Genomic DNA, 22,010 nt, shown 5'->3' on the forward strand with positions numbered 1-22,010 from the left:
TTGCACACATTTACAATAACCTGAACAAAAGATGATAAAAATATTGCTGAAACTACATTCAATGTGTCAAAAAGAGAAAATATATAGAAACTATACTTATACAGAAGTTACATACTTAACAAATCCTAACTCGTATCTAAGTAAACAAGGAACTTGATAAGGAACTGTGAGGCTGAAAGTCCCTGGAAAAATAAGGAACTCCAGGCTAAGAACCAAGTTAAGGTTTCTTATAAAAAAACGTGTATTCAATCAAGGCAAGTAAATCTAAGGTTCATTTGGTGAGTAAAATAAAATGCTGTCAATGAATATTATATTGAAAAGCTTATACACGTTTTTTTTATAAGGAACCTTAACTTTGCTCTGAGCCTAGAGTTCCTTATTTTTACAGAGAATTTAAGCCTCAAAGTTCCTTATCGAGTTCCTTATTTACATAGCTGCTAAGTTTGGATAACCATCTCTTACTGTTCCTTAAAACTTGTTTTCTTATTCTCAGCCTGAGCAGTTCCTAAACAATTCCTTATTTTTTGGACCATTTTCAGCCTCGAGTTCCTTATAAACGTGTTCCTTATAAAAAAAACGTGTATGCAATCAAAGTATTAAATTTAATGAGTGAATGATGATAAATAGATCCTTTTTGATTCCTTTAATTAAAATTTTTGTCTATGTCAGCTTATTGGTAATCCTTCTCTATTATGTAAATAAATCTGGCAATAAAGAAACCATCACATGATCTGTTTTAAAAGAAATTCTTTTGCTTGATTGTTAATTAAATTACTCAAATTATGACTTCTATCATACTTATCAGAAACCCTCGCCCAATTAAGAATTTCGTGAAGGATTATAGAAAAATAATGGTTTGAGTATCTTTCCTGTGAACAATTTGACGTTTGATTTGAAAATGATTTATCAGATAGTGTGGTTTAATTGGTTAAAATTGGGTCATTAAAAAGTATGTGATGGCTGCAAACAATTTGCCGTTTCATTTACATCATTTTCAGCTATTTGCTTTAAGTTCGGTTGGACAAGTTGCTTTACAAAAACTGATTGGATACTTTGCGAAGGAGGAGAAACCAGATGCTGTAAACGAGAAGCAAGCATTGAGTCAGATCTTCAATGACGAGAAAAGGGAGGTAAAGAATATTAACAATATATTCGTCAACCCTATTGTCACAAATGCAGTTTACAAAGACACTGTTAACCATGTTTTTCAAGATGAGATTGAAATTGATAAATTGGACACCAACACATGTGCTGAAATCCTACGCAGAATCAAAGTGTTCCAATCTTCTAAAGATCATCCACAACACTGGAATTGCACTAATGCCCAAAACCATTTGAACAAATGTTGTCAAATGTGTAACAACAAACATCCTTGTCCTCAATGCGGGAGAGAAAAATGTCAAGGTAAATGTTGTGTGACGAAAAAGTATCATTGCTCACATCCATGCAATCATTGTCAAACAACAACAGATGACTGCAATGAAAATAAGTATCAATGTTGTTCAATTCACTTATGTCTTGGTTGTGTCTTAAAAACACAACAATATGATTCTTGGCATCAACTCATCAAAGCTCACGTTGATGAAACACAACAAGTGCATAATGTATGTCCAGTATTGCTGCTACGGCTATCAATTTCAATTATTTCAATCTTCCGTAACATAACAATGCACTTGACAATACCTAGGTGTCAGAGCATGGACAATGGAACATTCTCTGATCCAAATGCTCCAGCATATTGTACAACTTGGAAATACATTAAAGACACTTTATTGTTTGCCGTAAAAAATTTACTGTCATTTTTGAAAAACAGCCAGTATTTTACGGAAGATTTTTCTGAAATGCTATCGTCTATCTGTGACGCTAAAAATGAAGATTCCATTGTTATTTATAAATCGAGGATTCAAAGCTTTGCAGAACTTGAGAGAGACCCTGAGAACAACTTTTTATTGACGACATTAAAAGACAGCTTGGTGGGCCTACATGAAAAGTTAAAGAAAATCGAGAGTGCTGTTAAGGAGAAAAACCTTAAGATCAAGTGTAAAGTCTCCTTAGGAGGAACCGTCGCCAAAGCTTGTGATCTAGATTCGCCAAAAGCTGGCGAGTTGCGAGAAGCATTTAAAAATTCGGTTAACATGTATTTCGGAGATGACGCAAAAGGAAACTTAACTAGTTATGATTCTATATCAACAAATAATCTTCCAGCCAATACTATTGAAATCGAATTTACGATAACTTCGTCAAATGAGATTTTCCTTAGAGATTACCTATATTATCCAGAGGGACAGGCAGACCTTCTTTGGGCTGAAATAAAAAGAATGTTGCAAGAAAGTTTACCTGGAGCTCAGATTAGCGGTCCAAAGAGCTGGGGGCCTGGCTCTATCATTATAAAAGTGCTTCTTTTAAAGGAAGGGAATGTTAATTGGACGAATTGGGAGCTCAAGTTTGTTGACCATTTGCTGGTGACCTTTGAAGAAGGTGTTGAAAAGTATATACATAATGTAAAATGTGTTTGTAAACGAGTGGAACAGCCGAAAATATCAGCTGATGAGCTTTCAGAGTTGAGTCAAACAGTCGTTCAAGTTGGTTTCGACCTTTGCATCCAGTCAGCGAAAAGATTTGACAAGGAATGGATGATGGCTTCCATGAATAGAATTCTAGGGGAGAAGCACATCGAATTGAAAAGTAGGCATAATTCATTATATTGTATTCGTTAAATTTAATCTGATGCTGCACCCTTTCCCTCGCAGATAATGGAAAGAGCATGTCCATGATAAAAATGTCTAATTCAGAAGGCGGGAAGGATAAGGTTGCTCCGTATTCTATCATAAATCTCCAATTATGAATGAAAATCTTGTCCAGGTTTGTTTGGTATTTGGTTTTTCCAGAAAATAAATTTAATAGAAGCATGTCCAGGTTATTATAGGCACAATTTTTTGATTTGTGTTTTCTTTGAAAGGTTCGACAGATTTAGGACTGAATCATATTAGGTTTCCTTTATTGTCAAAAATAGTAAAAACTTTCATCATTTTTTTATTTTTTAAGCTATTTTACACCCTCGATATCCAGCCCTTTTGATGTTTTAACACCCCCTAGAGATGTCCGATGTTCTCAACACCCCAATATGATTTTGTTTCTGGAAAATTCCATTGCAGTCGACCCATTCTAATATTCAAAAGGCCCCATTAGAGCATATTTATGAATTTCTTAGATTTGGATGTCATCAGAGAAGAAAGAGCAGTGTTAACCACTGAAGAAAAAGGAACACCAAATATTTTCTACGAGCAAAAGATCAAAGAACTAAAAGAGGAGCTGGAAAATTCAAAAAGGATGGCAAGTATTTCTTTTACAACCCCAGTGGGTTGTAATTTCGTCCCCAGGGGGGGAACATACAGGCTTTTCTTATAAGAATATCTTCTATAAGAATGTTAGGGTGAAAATTGGTCAAATCGTAATAATATCAAATACCCTCTAGGGTGAGTTTCACAGATTTTGATAAGAATACAGTCATCTTTTATTTGGTTAACAAAAAAATTAGGTTTTTTGCAGGAATATAACTTCAGCCTCCAATGTGCAAAAAACCGAAACAAAGTACTCTATTCTTATAAAAAAATTTTACAATTTCAGCCCAACTGGGAAATTGGCTTTGATTTCATCTCCATTTAAAGTACTCGTTTTTTTACAAGAACATCCAAAAATTTTGAAACCACGAAATGTTCTTAACTAGTTTTGCACCTAAAGATTTTCTTGAATATTTTTGTGTTCTTAAGAAATTTGGTGCTCTAGACAGAGTCCTTGAAATGTTCTCAACTTGTTCTTAATATTTTGGCCATCGAACAGGGTCGGATACAGGAGGTAGGCTATCTTATTCATGGAGAGTAATTAGTTTCCCTATAAGGTAATACGATAATAAAGTGCACTCTCCTCCATTGGTTATAGCCTCCCTCTGTATCCGAACCTGATCGAATGGTCCACGATAACCGTACGTTTGAAGCCTTTTTCAGCAGCCTTTGGATTTTCACTAGTGCTTTCAGCTTGTTGTATTTCTTTTTCCGGGGCTATGTTTTATTCTCTTCAAACAGTTTTCTATTATTCTCATCTCTTTGGTTTACATCATTTACGTCCACTATCTTTTCTTGTGGCACAAACACAGTGTGGTCGGTGAGGGCCGCCCTGGAGACGCCTCATCGTTAGCTTTGCATTACAGGCTGAATGAACAAACATACTAAAGATATTGACCCTTAATGAAAATAGTGTTTTTCAGCCAGAAACAGCTATTTTGTCCACTTTTTGCACTTTTTGAAGCTCAAGATCTCGAGTTAGGTAGAGAAATTATATATACTCGCAATATATCTCTAAAATCTTAAATTTTTTGAGAGCTTTCCAAAAATCTACAACAGGTCTTTCTTCTCTCAAGCGAACAATTTCATTAAATTTTAACACTATGATTTTTGCCATATTTGTCCGAAAAACACACCAAAGTGTCCGAAAAAAAAATTGGAACCTATGTTATTTTGATTCATCTACCCCTTACCTTTCCAAAAATGTATAAAAAGTGCTTTGACTAAAAAAGTTGAGCGATTTTACAAATTTCCCCCTACTATAAATCGAATGTGAGAATATGACTTCTATGAAATCTTCACAATAAAATTAGCTTAGTAAACAATAAACTGTCAATCATTAGAGTTTCTTCAAGAAGTTTGAAGGCGATTTCAATTTAATCGAAAACGGGAACTTATTGAGGAGTGTGATTAATTACGTGAGTCCCGTGCCCTCGTGCCCTCGTGGGTAGTTCGTGGGTCCCGAAAAAAATTACGTGGGTCCTGAAAAAAATTACGTGGGTCCTGAAAAAAAATTACGTGGGTCCTGAAGATGATTTTGTGCGTCCGGAAAATGATTTCGTGGGTCCAGTAAATGATTTCGTGGGTCCAGAAAATGATTTCGTGGGTTCAGTAGTCACATGTGTCCTTGTAATAGTGTGGAATCTTCTTTGAAGAATTTGTTGGGATAAATTTGAGAGTTTAATCGGATATTGTTCTCCTTAAAGCTATACTTTGAGACAACATACGATCTCGCCAAAATGAAAACACCATTTTTGAGTACAAATTTCCAAAAAATAATTGACATTGAATATTAAAAATTTTTAAACTAGGGAAACATGGCACTATCAGACTGTCTTTGTGCAAAATTTCAAGTTTTATTTCAGTGTGATGCTTGAAATATGAGAGGATTTCTAATGCCAAACTTCAATTAAAATATTAAAAAATCCCTGCCTATTTCAGAAAGCTCTTATAATTAACACTATATCCATCACTTATAATAAACAAGAAGCCCAAGGGCATGAAGGCCCAGCATTAAAAGTTTTGTTTCTAAATAAGAGTGATAAAGTTTGCTTAAAATCATCAATTTTAATTTACAAGCTTTTTTATATTGAATTGGCACGAATGTGGAGCAACATTGGTCAGAAAGAGGAAGAGAAAAACATTTTTTTGCTTATATTAGCACAATATAACAAACTGATATGAAACATGTGTCTAACATGAAACGGGAACACTTATTTATGTAAAAATAAAACTTTTGAAAAATCTTTAACAAACATGATTGTGTTAAAGCTCTAACTAAAGGGAGCAAAAACAAATGATAAAAAGTAAAATTAAAAAGAAACTAGCCTCGAAAAAATTTTCCACACACATATGTGTGGTTCCAACCACAGCGGCTGCAACCTCAACAGCAGCACTCAAAAAATGCAAAATTTGTATATAAAAATGTCCATAAAAACTGAACAATTTGCAGTTATTGGCTGAAATTTTGTACAGTGACTCACTTTCAGATGCAGATCATAATTCAGTAAGTGTTTTTCCCAAGATGAGGCTATTTCAAGATGGTGTCTGACAGGGTGGTGCCGATAAGCCCTTTTGACCGTTTTGGACTGAAATGGCTTAATTTTCTTAGATAAATCTAAAATGTCCTTATTGTTTATTTCTTTAATCATTATGATATGCTGAAATTGTGTACAAAATTTTTGTAGCTTTTTAGTTCAATTTTACCAGGAGAAATGGGCAAAAGAAACTTGCAAAATCAGACAAAACCGCAATACAAGCTGCAACATGGAGAATGCTCAAAATGCCTTGCGACAACTTTTTCAAAACAGTAGATTTGAGCCCGGCTCGAACCACCAAAGTTATTTGTCAGTGATTCTGAGCCCGGCATGTGCTACCAAGCCGCTGCAAAAATTTGAAATTACAAACTCCTACCCCTACCGTGAGATCGGGTAACTTGCATCAGTGAAGGCTAACATGGTCATGCATAGCCCTCAAATGACTGACCAATCAAAGCAGCAAAATTTCAAAACAAATGAACTACGCAGCTTCGCTCGCAACTCTACTCTACCATTTTTGTTTTGATTTCACTTTGCTATGCATGTTAGCCTCCACTGATGCAAGTTACCCGACTTCACGGTATATTGCACAAAAAATTTACTGTGGGAAATTTGAATTTATCGCTGTCCTCACTTACTAAAATAAAAACCATATTTCTGAACTTGCGTTTTCTCTTAAAGAGTGTGACCGTTGAAAGAATTTGTTTGGTTTTCAACTTTGTTGAACGGACTTTTTGTCGAATTTGTCAAACATTTCTTGTTGTCAAACTTTGTTGAACAGAGTTTTGGTCGAATTTGTCGAACATTTCCTGTTGTCAAAGTTTAAGTGGAACTTAATCGAATACTCACAATTTTAGTGCAGCAACCTTTGAAAATTTTGATTGATTATGTCGTACGGCCGATTCCTGGGTAATATTTGATTGCGTTCGAGTAAGGTTAGATTGGTTCGATTGATTGTTGAGTTGACTATGTTTGATTGGTTCAATTGATTGTCAATTACATTGGATTAATCTTCGATTTCGTTCGATTACGATTATGTACGATGAGTTTGATTGCGATTAAATTAAATTGGATCACTCTGTTAGAGCTTCTTAGCGTGGGCAGCCGAGCGCTTAAGTATACCATACTAAAGCGAATAAAATCTAATACAATTGAATCAATCGAACGTAATTGAATACAATCGAACGTAATCAAAGCAATCGAACAGCAAATCCTGGGTAATATTCAATTGCGATTTGATTGCGTTTGCGATTCGATTGCGTTCGACAATCGAATTGCAATTATTCGATTGCGTTCAATTGCGTTCGATTCGTTCGATTGACACCGTCTGGCTGGTGATGTAAACTAAAAAAACTGAGCATGATCGAGATTCCTTTAAAAAAGCTCAACAAATATAAAATTTCACCATAATTTTATGCAGAAAAAGTATCAAAATATCCAACAATACAAATATTCTAGTCAACCTCTTGCTGTTTGAATAAATTTTTTTGTCGAATATAAAAGCCTGAACACACATTTCGCACACGTTAAGTTAGCCTGGGAATCCAAGCTGATATTTTATTCATGAAAAAACAAAAAAATCCAAAATCCCTTACCAAAATTTTCCTCACATGTGAGATATTAATAATTATTCTGATAAAATGCCTGATTCCTCTTAATCATCAAGGAGATAGCAAGAGAGTAGTAAACATTACATAAGAGAACATACCTGTAATAATCTGGTTGGTGTTTGAACCTTCATTTTGAATAATAATGAGAAAACATCGATGAAAACCCTCAAGCAAAATCAGTGTAAAAAATGCAACTTTCAAAATAGTCTTTAAAAGCTTTTATGTCAATAAGTATGAGCATCCACTTCTGTGGGTGCAAGTCAGAGCTACACTTAACTAATTGAAAAACATTTGAAACAGTAAACTTTCCTTTATAAGTCTCAAGGTCCATAAAAAAATCAAAACATTGACCGACAACCAAAATGTGATTCTCAGGCGCCATCTTGGATTCCTTTCGGAGCAAATAAACCCACGGCCGCAGTAGAATCGATATTCTTTACAGCACGCAGCCTAAGACGACCCGAGCAAATCGATTAAATTTTATGCGAATACCCCCGATTGAATCGCACCAAAAGAGCAACCATGGCACGGACAGGAGTGAGAGAGGACAGAAAAACAGAACACGGCACGGACTGCGGACAGACAGGACAGGACAGACACACGGAAAGTTCCTCTTGAAAGGCCCCTTCGCTAGCGCTGGGCCAAAAAGAAAGCCAACAGCAACACGCGTCTCACATTTTTCTTTTTTTTCATCCAATTAGAAAAGATCTTTATTTAGTTTTGGTTGTTTCGAAGTATTGCTTTTAAGGAGAACAATATCCCTCTTTAAGTCCCAGCCTGGGTCACTTTTTTCGAAAAGACGGGACCCACGAACTACCCACGTAATTTTTTTCGGGGCCCAAGGGGGGCAGTGGGTTTACCAACTGACGGTATGTGCGGCGAAAAAAATGGCTTTTAGAATTGCACCCTTACAGTGCAGAAAAAAATCGGTGAAATTCATACCCTTACAGTGCATTTTTTCAAATTTTAAACTCTTTTAGAGCAAAAATATCAAGATTTTCGAGCAAAAATTTGCAATTTTTCCTAGATTTGCTGAAATTTCCACCCATACAGTGCATTTCTGATATTTTGAAAAACATACCCTTAACCGCCGCACATACCCGTCGGTCAATTTTCCTGACTGCCCCCCCCCCCGGGCTTATTGAGCAGTAAAACGTCAAATTGAGAGCGTCAAATGTATCATCAATATGTATAAGGGTGGAAAAGACATAAAAATGTTGCTGTATTTACGAATTTGAGGTCGACATGACCATTAAAAGACAAAATAATAAATACTTTGATTTCAAAATAATCATTGGCATATGGGAAAATTTCGCGCTCAATCACAGATGAAAATTACATTTTTAACATAAAATTAAAACCAAGACGTATCATTTTTCGAAAGACAATAAGATATTTTTTGTCAAAAAACTGCAGGAAATCCCATTTTCATATTCGAATCAACCCCCTGACAAACCATTCGAAACCGCAGTTTTGCTTCCATCTTGCGTTCCACACATTTTTCATAAACTCACTTAGTATAGTAAGACAAATGTATCCAAATTTTAAATCTAGCCTGAATTAGGATCCTAAACCGAAGAATGCTGTAAGAATATTTTAGGATGATTTTCCTAAAAAAGTTATAAATATCCACGATGAATAGATTTACACCATTCCTAAAATCCTGTAAAATAAAGAACGTCAATCGTACTCTAATTGACAGAATTTTGGACTTTAAAATTCTGCATTTCTTTAGGCTTAGTCGAAAGCCTGGTCTACCTCTGTGGCCCGGACATATGACCTACCCTATCTCATATGGCCCACCTGAAAAATCTAAAAAATGATTTGATTCTTATCATTCTGAAAGTGTGGAAACAAAGATCTTTCTAAGGCTAGACTGAAATATACAAAGAAAATAAATAAGCCTACATTTTATACACCTGACATACATTTTGCGCGCTTTTTGGTACCAGCTACTGTATTTAAGATCCCATGATTTTGCTAAATTTGAAGGAAAGTTTCAATAAAAATCGGGAAAGTTTCTGGAAGTTGATTTACAGTTTTTCTTCTTTAGATATCCCTCCAGCAAGAGAAAATTGAAAAGTATGAAAATCAGCAAAGAGTTTCGGAAAGAACATACCAATATCCATACGAAAACCAAGGCCAAGATAGTATAGACGCTTATGAACGTCGAATTGAAGAGCTTTCATCTTCGTTACGGGAGAAAGATTTCACAATCGATCAATTGCGAAAAGACTGTGAAACTGTAGTAAGTTCTTCAAACTAAGATTACTAATTACTTATCTGACTCACAGACCACTATACATAGCTATACCTCCAAACAGCTCCAATATCTAGGGGGTACTAGGGTTGCGAACCTTGGACCCTTATTGGGACTAATTTGACCAAATTTTGATCTTTTTAGGGGCAACAAGTTGATTTTTCCAGCTCTTAGTGGCACTTTGAACTTTGAACCAAATAATGTACCCTTAAGGGCGGTACACACCCGTACCCTCCATTTGCCTAAGTGCCCCCTCCGATACATAAAAATGTTTTTTGTTATGATGGGATAAGATGATATTTTTGTTGAACGGAAACATATCACTTTGCATCATCTTATTTTACAGAATGATCCAGTCATTCGGGGTCGTTATGAACGTACTTTATCAAATTACAACTTACTTCAATCCGAAAACAACGAGTTGCACGCATTTATTCAGGATATGAACAGGACAGGACAGGTATATGAAATTCCCACACTTTTAATCAACTTAAGCATTCATAGATGAAGTCAGAATTGTATATCACGGTGGCTATCATTCAAAACAAGAAAGCCTGATAGCTTTGAGACTACGCGCTGCATAGATTTGCGCAAGCTGCCGATTGGTTTCTATATCACCAGAGATGTAGCCAAGAGTTTTTTAAAGAATTTTAAAGATTAAACATTAAAACGCGTTATTTCATAAAGTCAAAATTTTCAATAATTTTGACTGCTTAGGCCCTTAGGGGATCGAGAATTTACAATAAAGCCTTCCATCCGATTTCCGAGCTGGTTCCTATAATCCTACGCCTAATAGCGCGTAGTCTATTAATAATTTATTTTTATCCTCAGCCTGAAAAATATGAGCAATCTGATTGACTAAAAACACATATAAATGCTGCATTACATATTTTACAAGTAAAAATACAAGACCGCGTTCAGCATCCGGGGTCTGGTAAGCGAGAGATCATATTTTGTACACTTTTATGCTCAGAAATGTTTTCTTTGCCTTAGCGAAATTCTTACAATCAGCATTCTGCGGCGGCGGTGAGGAAAAAAAATTAGAAAACGAAAGTACTTGATATGGTGGACGAACTTACTAAATTTAATTTACAAATTACACGCTCGTATAACCACGGTCGATTTTCGCGGGTTTTCTTTGGATCACGTCATATATCTTTGTGTCTTTAGCTTCACAGTTTGGATTTTTTCTTTATTTTCTTATAAGCATATACTTTATAAGAAACAAATCAATAACTCTTGATAGACGGTGGTATACCCTTCGGTTATCAGTTCTTACTAAGTAAACAAGGAATGGCGCACAATATGAGCATATCTTCTTTTTCTTATAAGCATATACTTTATAAGAATCAAATCAATAACTCTTGATAGACGGTGATATACCCTTCGGTTATTAGTTCTTATAAAGTAAAAAAGGAATGGCGTGAAATATGATAATATTTATTTTTCTTAAAAGCATGTACTTTATAAGAATCAAATCAATAGTGAGGTTAAGTAAATCGGTAAAATCACGACGACGAACGAAAATTTAACAGGCTAGTGAGTTTCAACCAATCAAATTTCGTATTTTCACTAGCCTTATACATTTTTCGTCCGTCGTCGTGATTATCCTTGTATGCTTAACCTCACTAATAACTCTTGATAGACGGTAATATACTCTTCAGGAATTAGTTTTGACAAAGTAAACAAGGGATGATGCACAATATGAGCATATTTATTTTTCTCATAAGCATATACTTTATAAGAATTAAATCAATAACTCTTGGTAGACGGTGATATACCCTTCGGTTATTAGTTCTTAAGAATTAAACGAACATTGTTCTTAAATTGGCTAATTTTTTATCGATTTTGAGCCTCGTTGTTCTTATAAAATTGTTTCATCATGGCTCGATGTAAAATAGATTTCAGATTAGCTTCGATCTCTACTTCTTGTTTTTCCCGTGCATTTTAAACTTCAGGCGAAATTTTCGACTTCAAGTCGTCTTGTTATCTTTTTAATAAGCGTTCGATTTTTTTTTTATTGTTTTGATGTTGGGGAGAGAGAAAAAAACAGGAATGGTAAAAACAAAGCATCGTAAAAGTATTTTCCAAGTTTACGGTTGAACCAACCTATTATCAAACTTTTACTTGTAAAATATTGAATATCATTTACTCGTTCAAAGTTTTATATATTTTCCTCTCCTAAAAGCTTGGGAAATATTACTAAAAATCGGAACTAGGAAAATATATCCCATTGTTATGCGCACTTTTAATGTAATCACATGGCCATGCACCATGATAATACAATACGCAGTGTATACAATAATATACTCCGCAGTAATGGTAATTGCACGTATATTAGTGAGTTAATCAATAGTTTTCGTCCTCCCCTTAATATAACCGTCATAATGGATCTTTCGTGGTAGAGAACAAGTAATTTAAGGCTCTGGAAAAGCTAGCGAGCACCTCACACCAAAAACCGGGGTTTTTCCGTTTCGTTACGGCGTAGAAAAAAACCTTGACGCTTCCGTTAAATTTTATATTCATTTTACAGCTTGATGACTCAGACATAACATGGACCTTAGAAAGGGTAACAAAATTTTTTACTCTATTTTCAAAACTGTTTTCTAACTTTTTTTTCTATTCTCGACATTTGAGAATGTCTGGGTGTGAATGTTCCAAAGCTTTGGAGCAGCCTTGAGATTTCAAAAACGTGCACACTTGTTCCTTGGGTTTTTTTGTTTTTTTTTGCAAACTTTCAAAAAATTTCCTTTTTGGCTTTTTAGACGAATTAAGCATAGAAAACAACTAAAAACTCAGGATTATGCATTTTCTTTAGTTTGAATTATACATAAGGTATAACGTTCTTCTTTGGAGAGACGTTGTGGTCGGATAAAGATGTCTCCTATAAGATAAACATTTTCAGTTGAAATGAGAAAGTTTTCTTTTTATCAATCTATAGCCAGCAAGTAATGCATCTTACGGAGTCACTTTTGAAGAGAATACTGGTACAGTCTTCATCGACCAATCAAGGGTTACAATCAAAGCCGTTGAACAGCATTTAGGCGAGGTTGACCTGAGGTATATTCTCATTCTCAGTTACACAATGTTTCAAATTTGTTTCCGTTAATTTAGGGAAGCCTGAGAAATTTACCCTCGAGGCCCTAAAAAATGAAGACTGTTGATAGCATTGGAAACTTTTGAAATATTTATCCAATTGACTTGAAATTTTGTAAGTGTGCACCAAATATATAGATTGGCATCTTTAGTCAAAATTTGATCACTCTTTGAAAATGCCGAAATAAATAGGACCTCTTCTAAGTAAGTAAGTCTGCGACCGCAGTCGGAGGCGACCCAAAGGCTCCTCTTTCGATAGCTATCTACCCGAAGGTAGGGGAGGGCGCCACTCTTTCTCCCTGGATTTCTCCACTTACCCTTGATCCTTCTCTTAATTGCTGAGTATCAAGCAGAGAGGCATGGGGGGCCTCATTAATCTCTGTTTTTATTTTCATTTGCTTTACTTTTTTCTGCAAAATGCGCGCAAAAGTACTGCTAAGTAATACGCACAACATCTGGCCAATCAGACTGAACCTGTATTGCTACCCGCGCCAAGCGTTAAACAAGCAGCAAAAATAAAAGTTTAACGCTTGGATTCCCAGTAAGGGTCCGATTTTTAAAGCCAATTTCTTGGCGACACATGCCGTCGTTTAGAAATCGAGTGCCACCCTCTTCCGGGTTAGAATGATGAGGGAAAAACTTGCCCTGTGGAAGTAACTTCAAGAAAACGCTTGCTTAGGTTTTAATGTTTTTAATCAATTTTACCATAGTATAAGAAAGCCGCGGCTGGAATGATAACATCTGAACTTCTGTTGTTCTATCTCTGTCGTATTTGATGACTATTTTTTGATCAAGTGGTCAGTAATGTAGCATCTTTAATGGTAAATTTTATTGGTTTGTCGTTAATACTTACTTCTCAGTGTGTTTTAGACATTAATGATATACCTTTGATAATACACTTGCATTATAAAATCATTGTAAAGGAAAGATCAACAATAAGAAATTTAAACAAGCACAAAATAGCCGGGCTGAAAGAACTCAAAAATCAACAAAGTGCCTCGAGTGCCTTCGCAATATTTTAGTGAAATCTTTTTAGAAATCAATGAAAAAGTACATCTAGATAATACTGTGAAAGTTTCAAGCCAGAACCTTCAAAATTTATCATTCAAACTGACAAGAAAGTTGTCATCTTGAATATAGTTCTTATAATTTCAATTTTGGCGAAAAACTATTGTTTCCACAAAATACCCCTAAAATATGTCCAAAATTAGTTCAAGTGTTCTATTGGGTACAGATTCAAAGATATCTAGCAACAAAAAGACTTTTTGTGAAGGAAAGTAAGAGGAAAATTTCAAAAACTATCTACCAATGATAAAATTAGCATTTTGATGTTTTTATAAAGCTCGGAGACAGAGATGGAACAGCAATTAACTGAAACGACAATGCGGTAGATATTCCAGCCGCGGCTTTCTTATACTATGATTTTACTAATAAGGCTTTTTTTTTCAGGGTTGGTGATTTTGTCATATCAATTAATGATAAAAATGTTACGAACAGTAACGAGGACCATATAAAAAAGATAATCGACAAAAGTGGTTTGCAATTGAGATTGGTTGTGAGAAGATGGTCAAAGCCTGTCGAAAAAAAGTTAAATGTGAAGTTTACCGCTAAGAAAAACAATGAAAAAATGAAACTAGCAGTAGTCGTATTTTTCGAAGAAGAAAATGACGATATAAAGAGTGGAGACAAAATTGAGCAGGTATTATCAATGACACAACTAATATTTAATAGAACTAATAGCGGCTAATAATGGCCCCCAGCGGTTTGCGTGAATGCGTGAATGGGCATTTTCGGTTGCGTGAATGCGTGAAAATTGAAAAAAAAGCGTGAATGCGTGAATTGAAAAAACTTGCGTGAACGTGAAAATCCACTTTTTGATTGCGTGAATCTGGGCTATTTTGTGCATGAATACGTGAATTTTCCCTTTTTCCACCGATAATGGGCAGTTTTCCCGATTTTCCAATGTTTCCCCGATATTTCCCGAAAATTATCCGATTTTCTGAAAAATCGGGTTATTGCGTGAAATTCGAGAAAAATTTGCGTGAATGCGTGAGTTTCGAAAAAAATTGCGTGATTGTGTGAATTAAGGGTCCGCTGGGGGGCCTCAATAATATTAAAAGCTGAATGATTTCGTAGATTTTATACAAGTCATCGTGGGTAGAAGTTGTGATCAAAATTCTTTTAAACTTTGTGAATGATTTATTTTGAAGAAAAAAAAAGAGCGATCCTCACATAAGAACTTTGGTCTGTAGAATGCATTAAGTTCATCGAGTTTAAAGCCCCGAAGAGGTTGGAATTAAACTCTTGGATTAGAACTGAAGCCACTAACTCTTTAGCCGCTTGATAACCTTCCTCCTAATTTGGAAAAATGTGCAGCGTCAAAACTAAAAAAGCTATTAAACCGGGCCGTTATTTCTAAAGTGACTTAATCTTGATCTTAAGGCTTCATTTTCTGCCTAGGGGAGGCTGAAGATTGCACCCATTCCATTCCATTGGAAAAAATTCCAACCTCTTTTAAATAAATCAAAAAACTTTTTTTTAGATCAATGGGAAAAGTATCCAAAATTATTCAATCAAGCGTTTGATGGAAAAGCTCACAGGCAATAAAGAATTGTCTTTAACCATCACTAGAGATATATTTACCAAAAAGAGGATTAACGAATATGAGATTATGACGGCTGTGCCTGCACTTGGCAACGAACCCGTAAATAAACATCTAGACGGGGTTCAGAGGGGGCGCCGTCGAAATTCCTCAATCGATGGTGAGTAAATACACACAGTGTACCTGAAAGGGAGCGGCAGAAGAGAAATCCTCATAATTCAAGTCAATTTTCATGACCTCTAATTATCTGCTGTCCTGGTCTAGTTGTTCATCCATGTAAAAAAGGCAGCTTTGGCAGCACCAGGAAGGCATAGCAATGTAAAAAGAAATCAAGCTAACTATTTTCTATTTCTTTTATTAAACTCCGGTTAAGGAGTTTCTTAAAATCAGTGTTTTTCATTTGTAATTGTGCGTAAATCCGATTAATCGCGATAGTCGGATTCGATTTACCGATCTTTCCGGTTTGATTTCCCGATTTTGTTTGCGTTTGCGCTCGCACTTACTAGGATATACTCTTTTAAATTTTATGTTAGATATATTAAGAAAGGCTGACCACGATAAAGATGTTTGCATAATGGTTCACTATTCAAAAATGACAATTACCGGAGTTTGAAGCCGTCATTACGGCTGTTTTATTTTTATTTAAATGTACTTTAGTAAGATTCTTCTTACTTTCCTTTTTTGCCGTGAAAGTTTTTCTTTTTTGCCGTGAAAGTTTTCTTTTTGCCGTGAAAGTTTCCTCTTTGTCGTGAAAGTTTTCTTTTTGTCGTGAAAGTTCTTTTTTTGCCGTGAAAATATTAACTTTTTGCCGTGAAAGTTTTCTCTTTGTCGTTAAAGTTTTCTTTTTGTCGTGAAAGTTTTCTTTTTGCCGTGAAAGTATTAACTTTTTGCCGTAAAAGTTTTCCTTTTTTGTCGTGAACGTTTTTCCTTTTTGCCTTTTTTCCTTGTTTTGCGCTCCTTTTTTTACGACTATTACTATTATCATTTTTCGACTTATTTCCCGATTTTTTAAGTATGAAAAAACTACTGTCCTATAGTCTATATTGTACTCGATACCATGTGATATCTATTACTTATTTTCACGTCATGAACATTTCCAACACGAGCAAACTCAATGTACACCCAAGTTCTTTGAGCAACAAGCATTCCTCGGCTTGTTTGCCCAGCTGGCACACAACGTTGTTTCAACGTTTATCTAATGTTCATAACGTCCATATAACGTTAGATGTCAGCGGGCACACAACGTTGTTTCAACGTTTATCTCATGTTCACAACGTCCATATAGCGTTAGATGAACGTTGAAACAACGTTGTGTGCCAGCTGGGTGGTGATCTATTTTTTGGAAAGTTTTCTCACATAGTACACACAAACTTTTTTTTTCCACATGGGAATAGCTTGTATTTTTAAATTTCGTTACAAGTTTTGATGAACTACTTTTTCAAATTTAATGTATGATAACTCGAAATTCAAAATTAATGAACTAAAAATTTAAATCCTGAAGCACGCAATATCTCGACAAACCTGTATACTTTTTTTTGGTGCACCCGGTAGTATATATAATCGTCAAGGACTTAAGAATATATGTAAGTATTAAGTGAGTTTCACTTAACTGCGCCATCCAGTCTAACAAAAAGTCTTTAATTTGACTCCATGTTACTCTTAAAAAATCCTTTCTCTGGCTATTAAGTGTACATCACCTGACCCCAAAAATGTAGGTGAAATTTGAATCAGACCTGAAAGAGGTAGATTTGCATTTTAAAAATTATTGAATGTTTTCAACGAAATTTTGAACTCCCAAAATCCATTCCCAGGGGTTAGTTTCATTACTTTTGATAGATAGGCTAATTTCTTTGGTCCTTTAAGGATTTAAGTTGACTCCCATTTTTATAACCCCCAGAATGTAGGTTTGGTTTTATGGCTTTAAATCTAGTAATAGTAAAATGTTGATTATTTGGATTAATTATAACAGCAAATTTTAGAAATATTTTGGTCCAAAAAAATATTCTAAAGAGCATTTTGTTATTCTGAAAATTGGATTTTTAACCCCCAGAATGAAGGTGAAAATCATTCATACTTTTGAAATATGCTCTGACAAAAATTTAACAAAGATATCAATTTGATCGTGCTACAAACGAGGAAAAGTAAAAGAAAGGACGAAAAGAAGAGTCAAAGAAAGTTGTTTTGTAGGTTTAAAATTTTGTCTTAAAATAAGTGAATAATGTAACAACACCCCTGCCTCACAACCGCGGCAAGGTGGACAAAAGTTTCTACTAGTCCAATCAATGGGGATAGAAATTCTATTGTTCCAAACTTAGGCAAATTTTCTGATTGGGCTGGGGTCTAGGACACGTCGTAAAAGCTCAAAATGTCAACATTGATCATCCGGTAGTACTTTGATGTAATGGAAGTACAACAAACAAGTTTTATATAATTCGACAGACTTTTTATGTTGGGTTATGAAGGCCCCTAAATTGTAGGTCAACTAACCCCAAAAAGTAGGTCAAACATTTTCGTCAAAATATCTAACTTAGAACAATAAATATTAAAATGGACCATTTTCTCCATTTTCTTTGTTCATTAGGAGTAAGAAAATACCCTATCGTCATAACTTAATTTCAATAGATTTCGATTTAGAGAGGATTATTTAAAAAATGTCTCAATTCGAGTAGTATCCAATCAACTTCGATTCAGATTTTCATTGGAAAAAATTAATTCAAGTTAAAATTTGATGTCTATAAATAACAAGTAATATGTTACAGTATGCCCTGAAACAACTTTAATACAATAATGACCGGTTAGTGAGGGCTGTACTGAGAAATATTGCCCTTGGTCAAGTAACGACCGAGCTTGCGAGGTTGTTACTTGACCTCGGGCAATATTTTCAGTACAGCCCGAAAAAAACGGTCATTATTGTATTTGTTAACCGTTTCCTGCAGCTTCGATTGATTTTTAGCGCTTTGTCCAGGAAAAATAGGGAAATAAAGCGAAAAAAAAACAAGCGAACAGAGATAAAAAATGAGAGAAATGATGTCAACGCATTGTTCATTTTCCTTTGAAAAAGTGACGTCACAATGAATTTTCCTGACGACGGGCAACTCTGGACAATGTAGGCCCGTCGTCATGCAAAAAGAACCAATTGCATTGCGCAAAAAGTCGTGTAGCCCGCTTCGAAAAAGTAACCGGTTAACAATTTATGAAGTTGAACTATCGTTAGGGCTACAATGCTAAAAAATGAGAAACCTACATTCTCGGAGTTTACTACATTCTCGGGGCCTTAAAATGTAGGATTTGAAATGAAATACTTGATTTGAGGAGGGGAAAGGGGAAAGGAGCTCGATATTTTGCAATTTTTAGTTCATAAAGTTGTTAGTTAAATCTTTTTTCCTTTCTTTCAAAGACTCAACGTCTGGTTATTATTCGCAAGCTGACAGTGTCGATTCTTATCTTGATGATGATTCGATACGAGGAATGACACGAAGACATAATATTGAACACGAAGGGAAAGGACAGATATCATCAAGATGGAGTCAATCTACTCCCACAGGTATACTATATAGAATTAGTAGACACCCTAGAAAAGATTATAAATTAATTTTCTTTCGTGTTATTTAAAAATCCACGCTTGAAAATTAGGTATGTACTTTAAATCGTTTGTGACCGTTTTTACGACACTCTAGCGGGTGGAATCTATATTACCATAGATAAGTCATGGATGTAGGCGCAATGCTTTTTTGTTTTCGTTTATGGACTCCAGTGTACATGAGGTCAGGGTGCAATTCTCATTCGGTGCTGCAATTTAATTGACAAGTGATTGTACCTCCACTTCATACCATATGAGCACTGACCTGTATTTACTATGGACGAAATTTCTCAATCACAGTCAAGCTAAATCTTTGATCGGAGTTTTTTTGGAAAGTGAAACACTGGCACTGGGCGAAATAAGAGAATTCCAATCCTGGAAATATCTTGAAAATATGATATTTCCATATACTTTTGTAAATATGAAAATATGACTTTTCTATATTTCCAAAGTTGTGGAAAATTCTGAAATTCATTGAAACATCATATTTTGAAAATTCTCAACTTCAGTTGAGCTAGAAACTGAGAATGTCTGTCTGTGTGTCTGTGTGTATGTCCCAAAACTTTAGGGCAGCCTGGAGACTTCAAAAATGGTCGGATTTGGCTGAAATTTTGCACACTTGTTCCTTGGGTGAATATCTTGGGGGATTTTTTCCATTTTTTGAAAATTTCGGTTTTTGGGGATTGGGGACGAGTTTTTCGCCAAAAGGAGGCTAAAACTTTGGGGCAGCCTGGAGACTTCAAAGATTGTCAGATTTGGCTTAAATTTGGCACACTTATTCCTTTGATGAATATCTAGGGTCTACAATTGGGCCTATAAATAATTTGAAGCTACTGAAGTTGAGCCCAGTGCGTTGCGCACGTTCGACTATATGAAATTTTAGATTTTGAAATAACATGAAATATGAGTCGAAGATTTCGCATAATGTTCGATTATTCATAAATGAAATAAACGACTGGGAAGTACTACGGTTGTAGAATGTCAGTTCGGACCTGAGAAAACTGGCCCTAAATAAAGAAGAAAGTTGTTTGGAGAGCAAAGTTTTACTCTTACAGAGAAAAGGCAAAAGTGGTTCTTAGAGCACATTCTCAAATGTTAAAACCTTCTAGAGATTTTTTTGACTTTTCGTACCTTAAATACTTAGGAAGGTCAAAAACACAATGGGGGTAAGGTTTGAAATGCAGTGGAATTCCATAAGGGTAGACGAAAATCCGTCCAAAATAAGCGGAATTCCAACAAGGGGGTAATGATTGAAAATTTGTAATTCCAGAGGGGTATGATCCTTAAATTGCCTGGAATTCCAAGGGGGTAGGTCACAAAAGGTTGGACCTCCTCAACAGGGGATGCACAGTTTTTTTCTGGAAAAGCTCAATCTTGCTGATACCTTGGAAAATAAATATGACAGGAGCTTAGTTAAGCCATTGTGGGGGTATTTTTGGCAAAATATTTTAAGAGAAATAACTGTTTTTTTGCCCCCGCAGGAGCGTAGCGACGAGGAGGCACTCATAGTTTCACGCATAGATATTGGACTGGAATCTCGAAATTTTGTTGCGCGTGTTTGTGTGTTTGTTTGTTTTGTCGCCCAAGCATCCCCGTAGTTAGTCTCTTCCGTAAATGTTCGGTTTTTTTCCGGGACGGTAGTATACATATTTTCATATTACGTTATATGCTATTACCATTATTACATATTACAATTTTATTTTTGATATAGCTTTGAAAAGCTAAAGCGAGTGTTATAAATGCAAGTAAGTAAGTAAGGGTTCGAGAATATATTTAAAATTATTATATAGATGTACAATAAAAACTCCGGCCCGACGTCTGAAGGGCAAGGATTAAAACAATAAATTGTGTTAAAATCAAATGAAATATTTTAAGTTAAAATTTATAGTAAAAACGTTACCGAAAATGTCGAGACTAAATTAGCAAAGGAACAAAGAAAATGGTTGATTTACACCCATAAGGGTTCTGGCCTACAGATTCTCAGGGTGGAAATTAACCCTGTTCTCTGCTGCCGAGCAGTAAGGTCATGATAAAAACATACGAGAGTAAGTAAGTAAGTAAGTAAGCATTTATTTACCATTTAACACTACAGAAAAGATACAAGTGATGATATGCACAAAAAATATATGGAAGGAGACGCGCCTTATAGTCTAGCTAATCAAAAAGATGCGGCCACCTAAGTACAGACTGCGTTTATAACACATTGTAAATTAGTTAAAAATATTTATATATTTTTAAGAATTTTGTTATGTAATGAAAAATAAATTAAAAGAAAGTTTGCTAACCTTTCTTGGTAGGGGAGGGGTGTGCTCAGTATCTCCCAAGACAGTGAGTAAGGGCGAGAGATTTAACAAAACTGAAATCAGATGAGCTCAGGGTAATATTTGGGTAAGATCGCTGGATGCTGTTCCAATGTGTTATGCAAAACTTAGAGAAAGATTTGTTCCCAAAGGTAATGGTGTTGTAGGAGGGAACAAAAAGTAGTTTCAAACATGCTCCTCTGGTACTTTGAGTGTTTTCGTCTTCAGCATCGAGCTGAATAAAGTTAAAAAACTCCAGAAGGTCAAAGGGTAATTTGTTATTTAGGAATCTGTGGAAAAAAGATATATTAAGGCATTTGACAAGGTCAAAAATCTTGAGAATTTTGAGATCAGAAAAGAGTGGAGAAGAAGGGCATCGAGAGTTGTTAAAAGTAATAAGACGTAAGGCTTTCTTTTGAACGATAAATATAGGCTTGGAGGTGGTATTGTCAGTAAGACCCCAGAGTTGGCAACCATACTGAAGATGAGAATGAAAAAGAGCATAATAAATGTTAACTAAGGTTTTTGTTGAAACATAGTGCCTAAGCTTAGATATAATACCATTTGCTCTGGCAAGTTTAGCTGATAAAGATGTATTGTGGGCTTTCCAGTTGAGGTGCATGTCACTCCCCCCCCCCCCCCCCCCCCCCCCCCCCCCCCCCCCCCCCCCCCCCCCCCCCCCCC

General features: G+C 35.4%; 1 protein-coding gene across 1 annotated transcript; it reads left to right on the forward strand.

Annotated features, from left to right (window-relative positions):
- The first annotated feature begins 802 nt into the window (after positions 1–802).
- Positions 803–20,751, forward strand: LOC136821490 (uncharacterized). Its single transcript, XM_067077722.1, has 10 exons — positions 803–2,685; positions 3,212–3,333; positions 9,542–9,736; positions 10,095–10,208; positions 12,282–12,317; positions 12,690–12,808; positions 14,294–14,543; positions 15,387–15,606; positions 18,844–18,990; positions 20,738–20,751. The coding sequence occupies exons 1-10, from the start codon at positions 957–959 to the stop codon at positions 20,749–20,751; spliced, it is 2,946 nt and encodes a 981-aa protein (XP_066933823.1). The 5' UTR covers positions 803–956.
- Positions 20,752–22,010: the final 1,259 nt, after the last annotated feature.

This window comes from Clytia hemisphaerica, unplaced genomic scaffold, assembly GCF_902728285.1.
Source record: "Clytia hemisphaerica strain Z4C2 unplaced genomic scaffold, Clytia hemisphaerica genome assembly, whole genome shotgun sequence".
Taxonomy (NCBI): domain Eukaryota; kingdom Metazoa; phylum Cnidaria; class Hydrozoa; order Leptothecata; family Clytiidae; genus Clytia; species Clytia hemisphaerica.

Bases quoted from the DNA above. Each gene is read 5' to 3' on its own strand.
- LOC136821490 (XM_067077722.1), top strand. From the start codon at position 957: ATGGCTGCAAACAATTTGCCGTTTCATTTACATCATTTTCAGCTATTT. The intron at 3,334-9,541 runs GCAAGTATTTCT...TTTCTTCTTTAG, and splicing joins TGGAAAATTCAAAAAGGATG to ATATCCCTCCAGCAAGAGAA. The intron at 12,318-12,689 runs GTAACAAAATTT...ATCAATCTATAG, and splicing joins TAACATGGACCTTAGAAAGG to CCAGCAAGTAATGCATCTTA.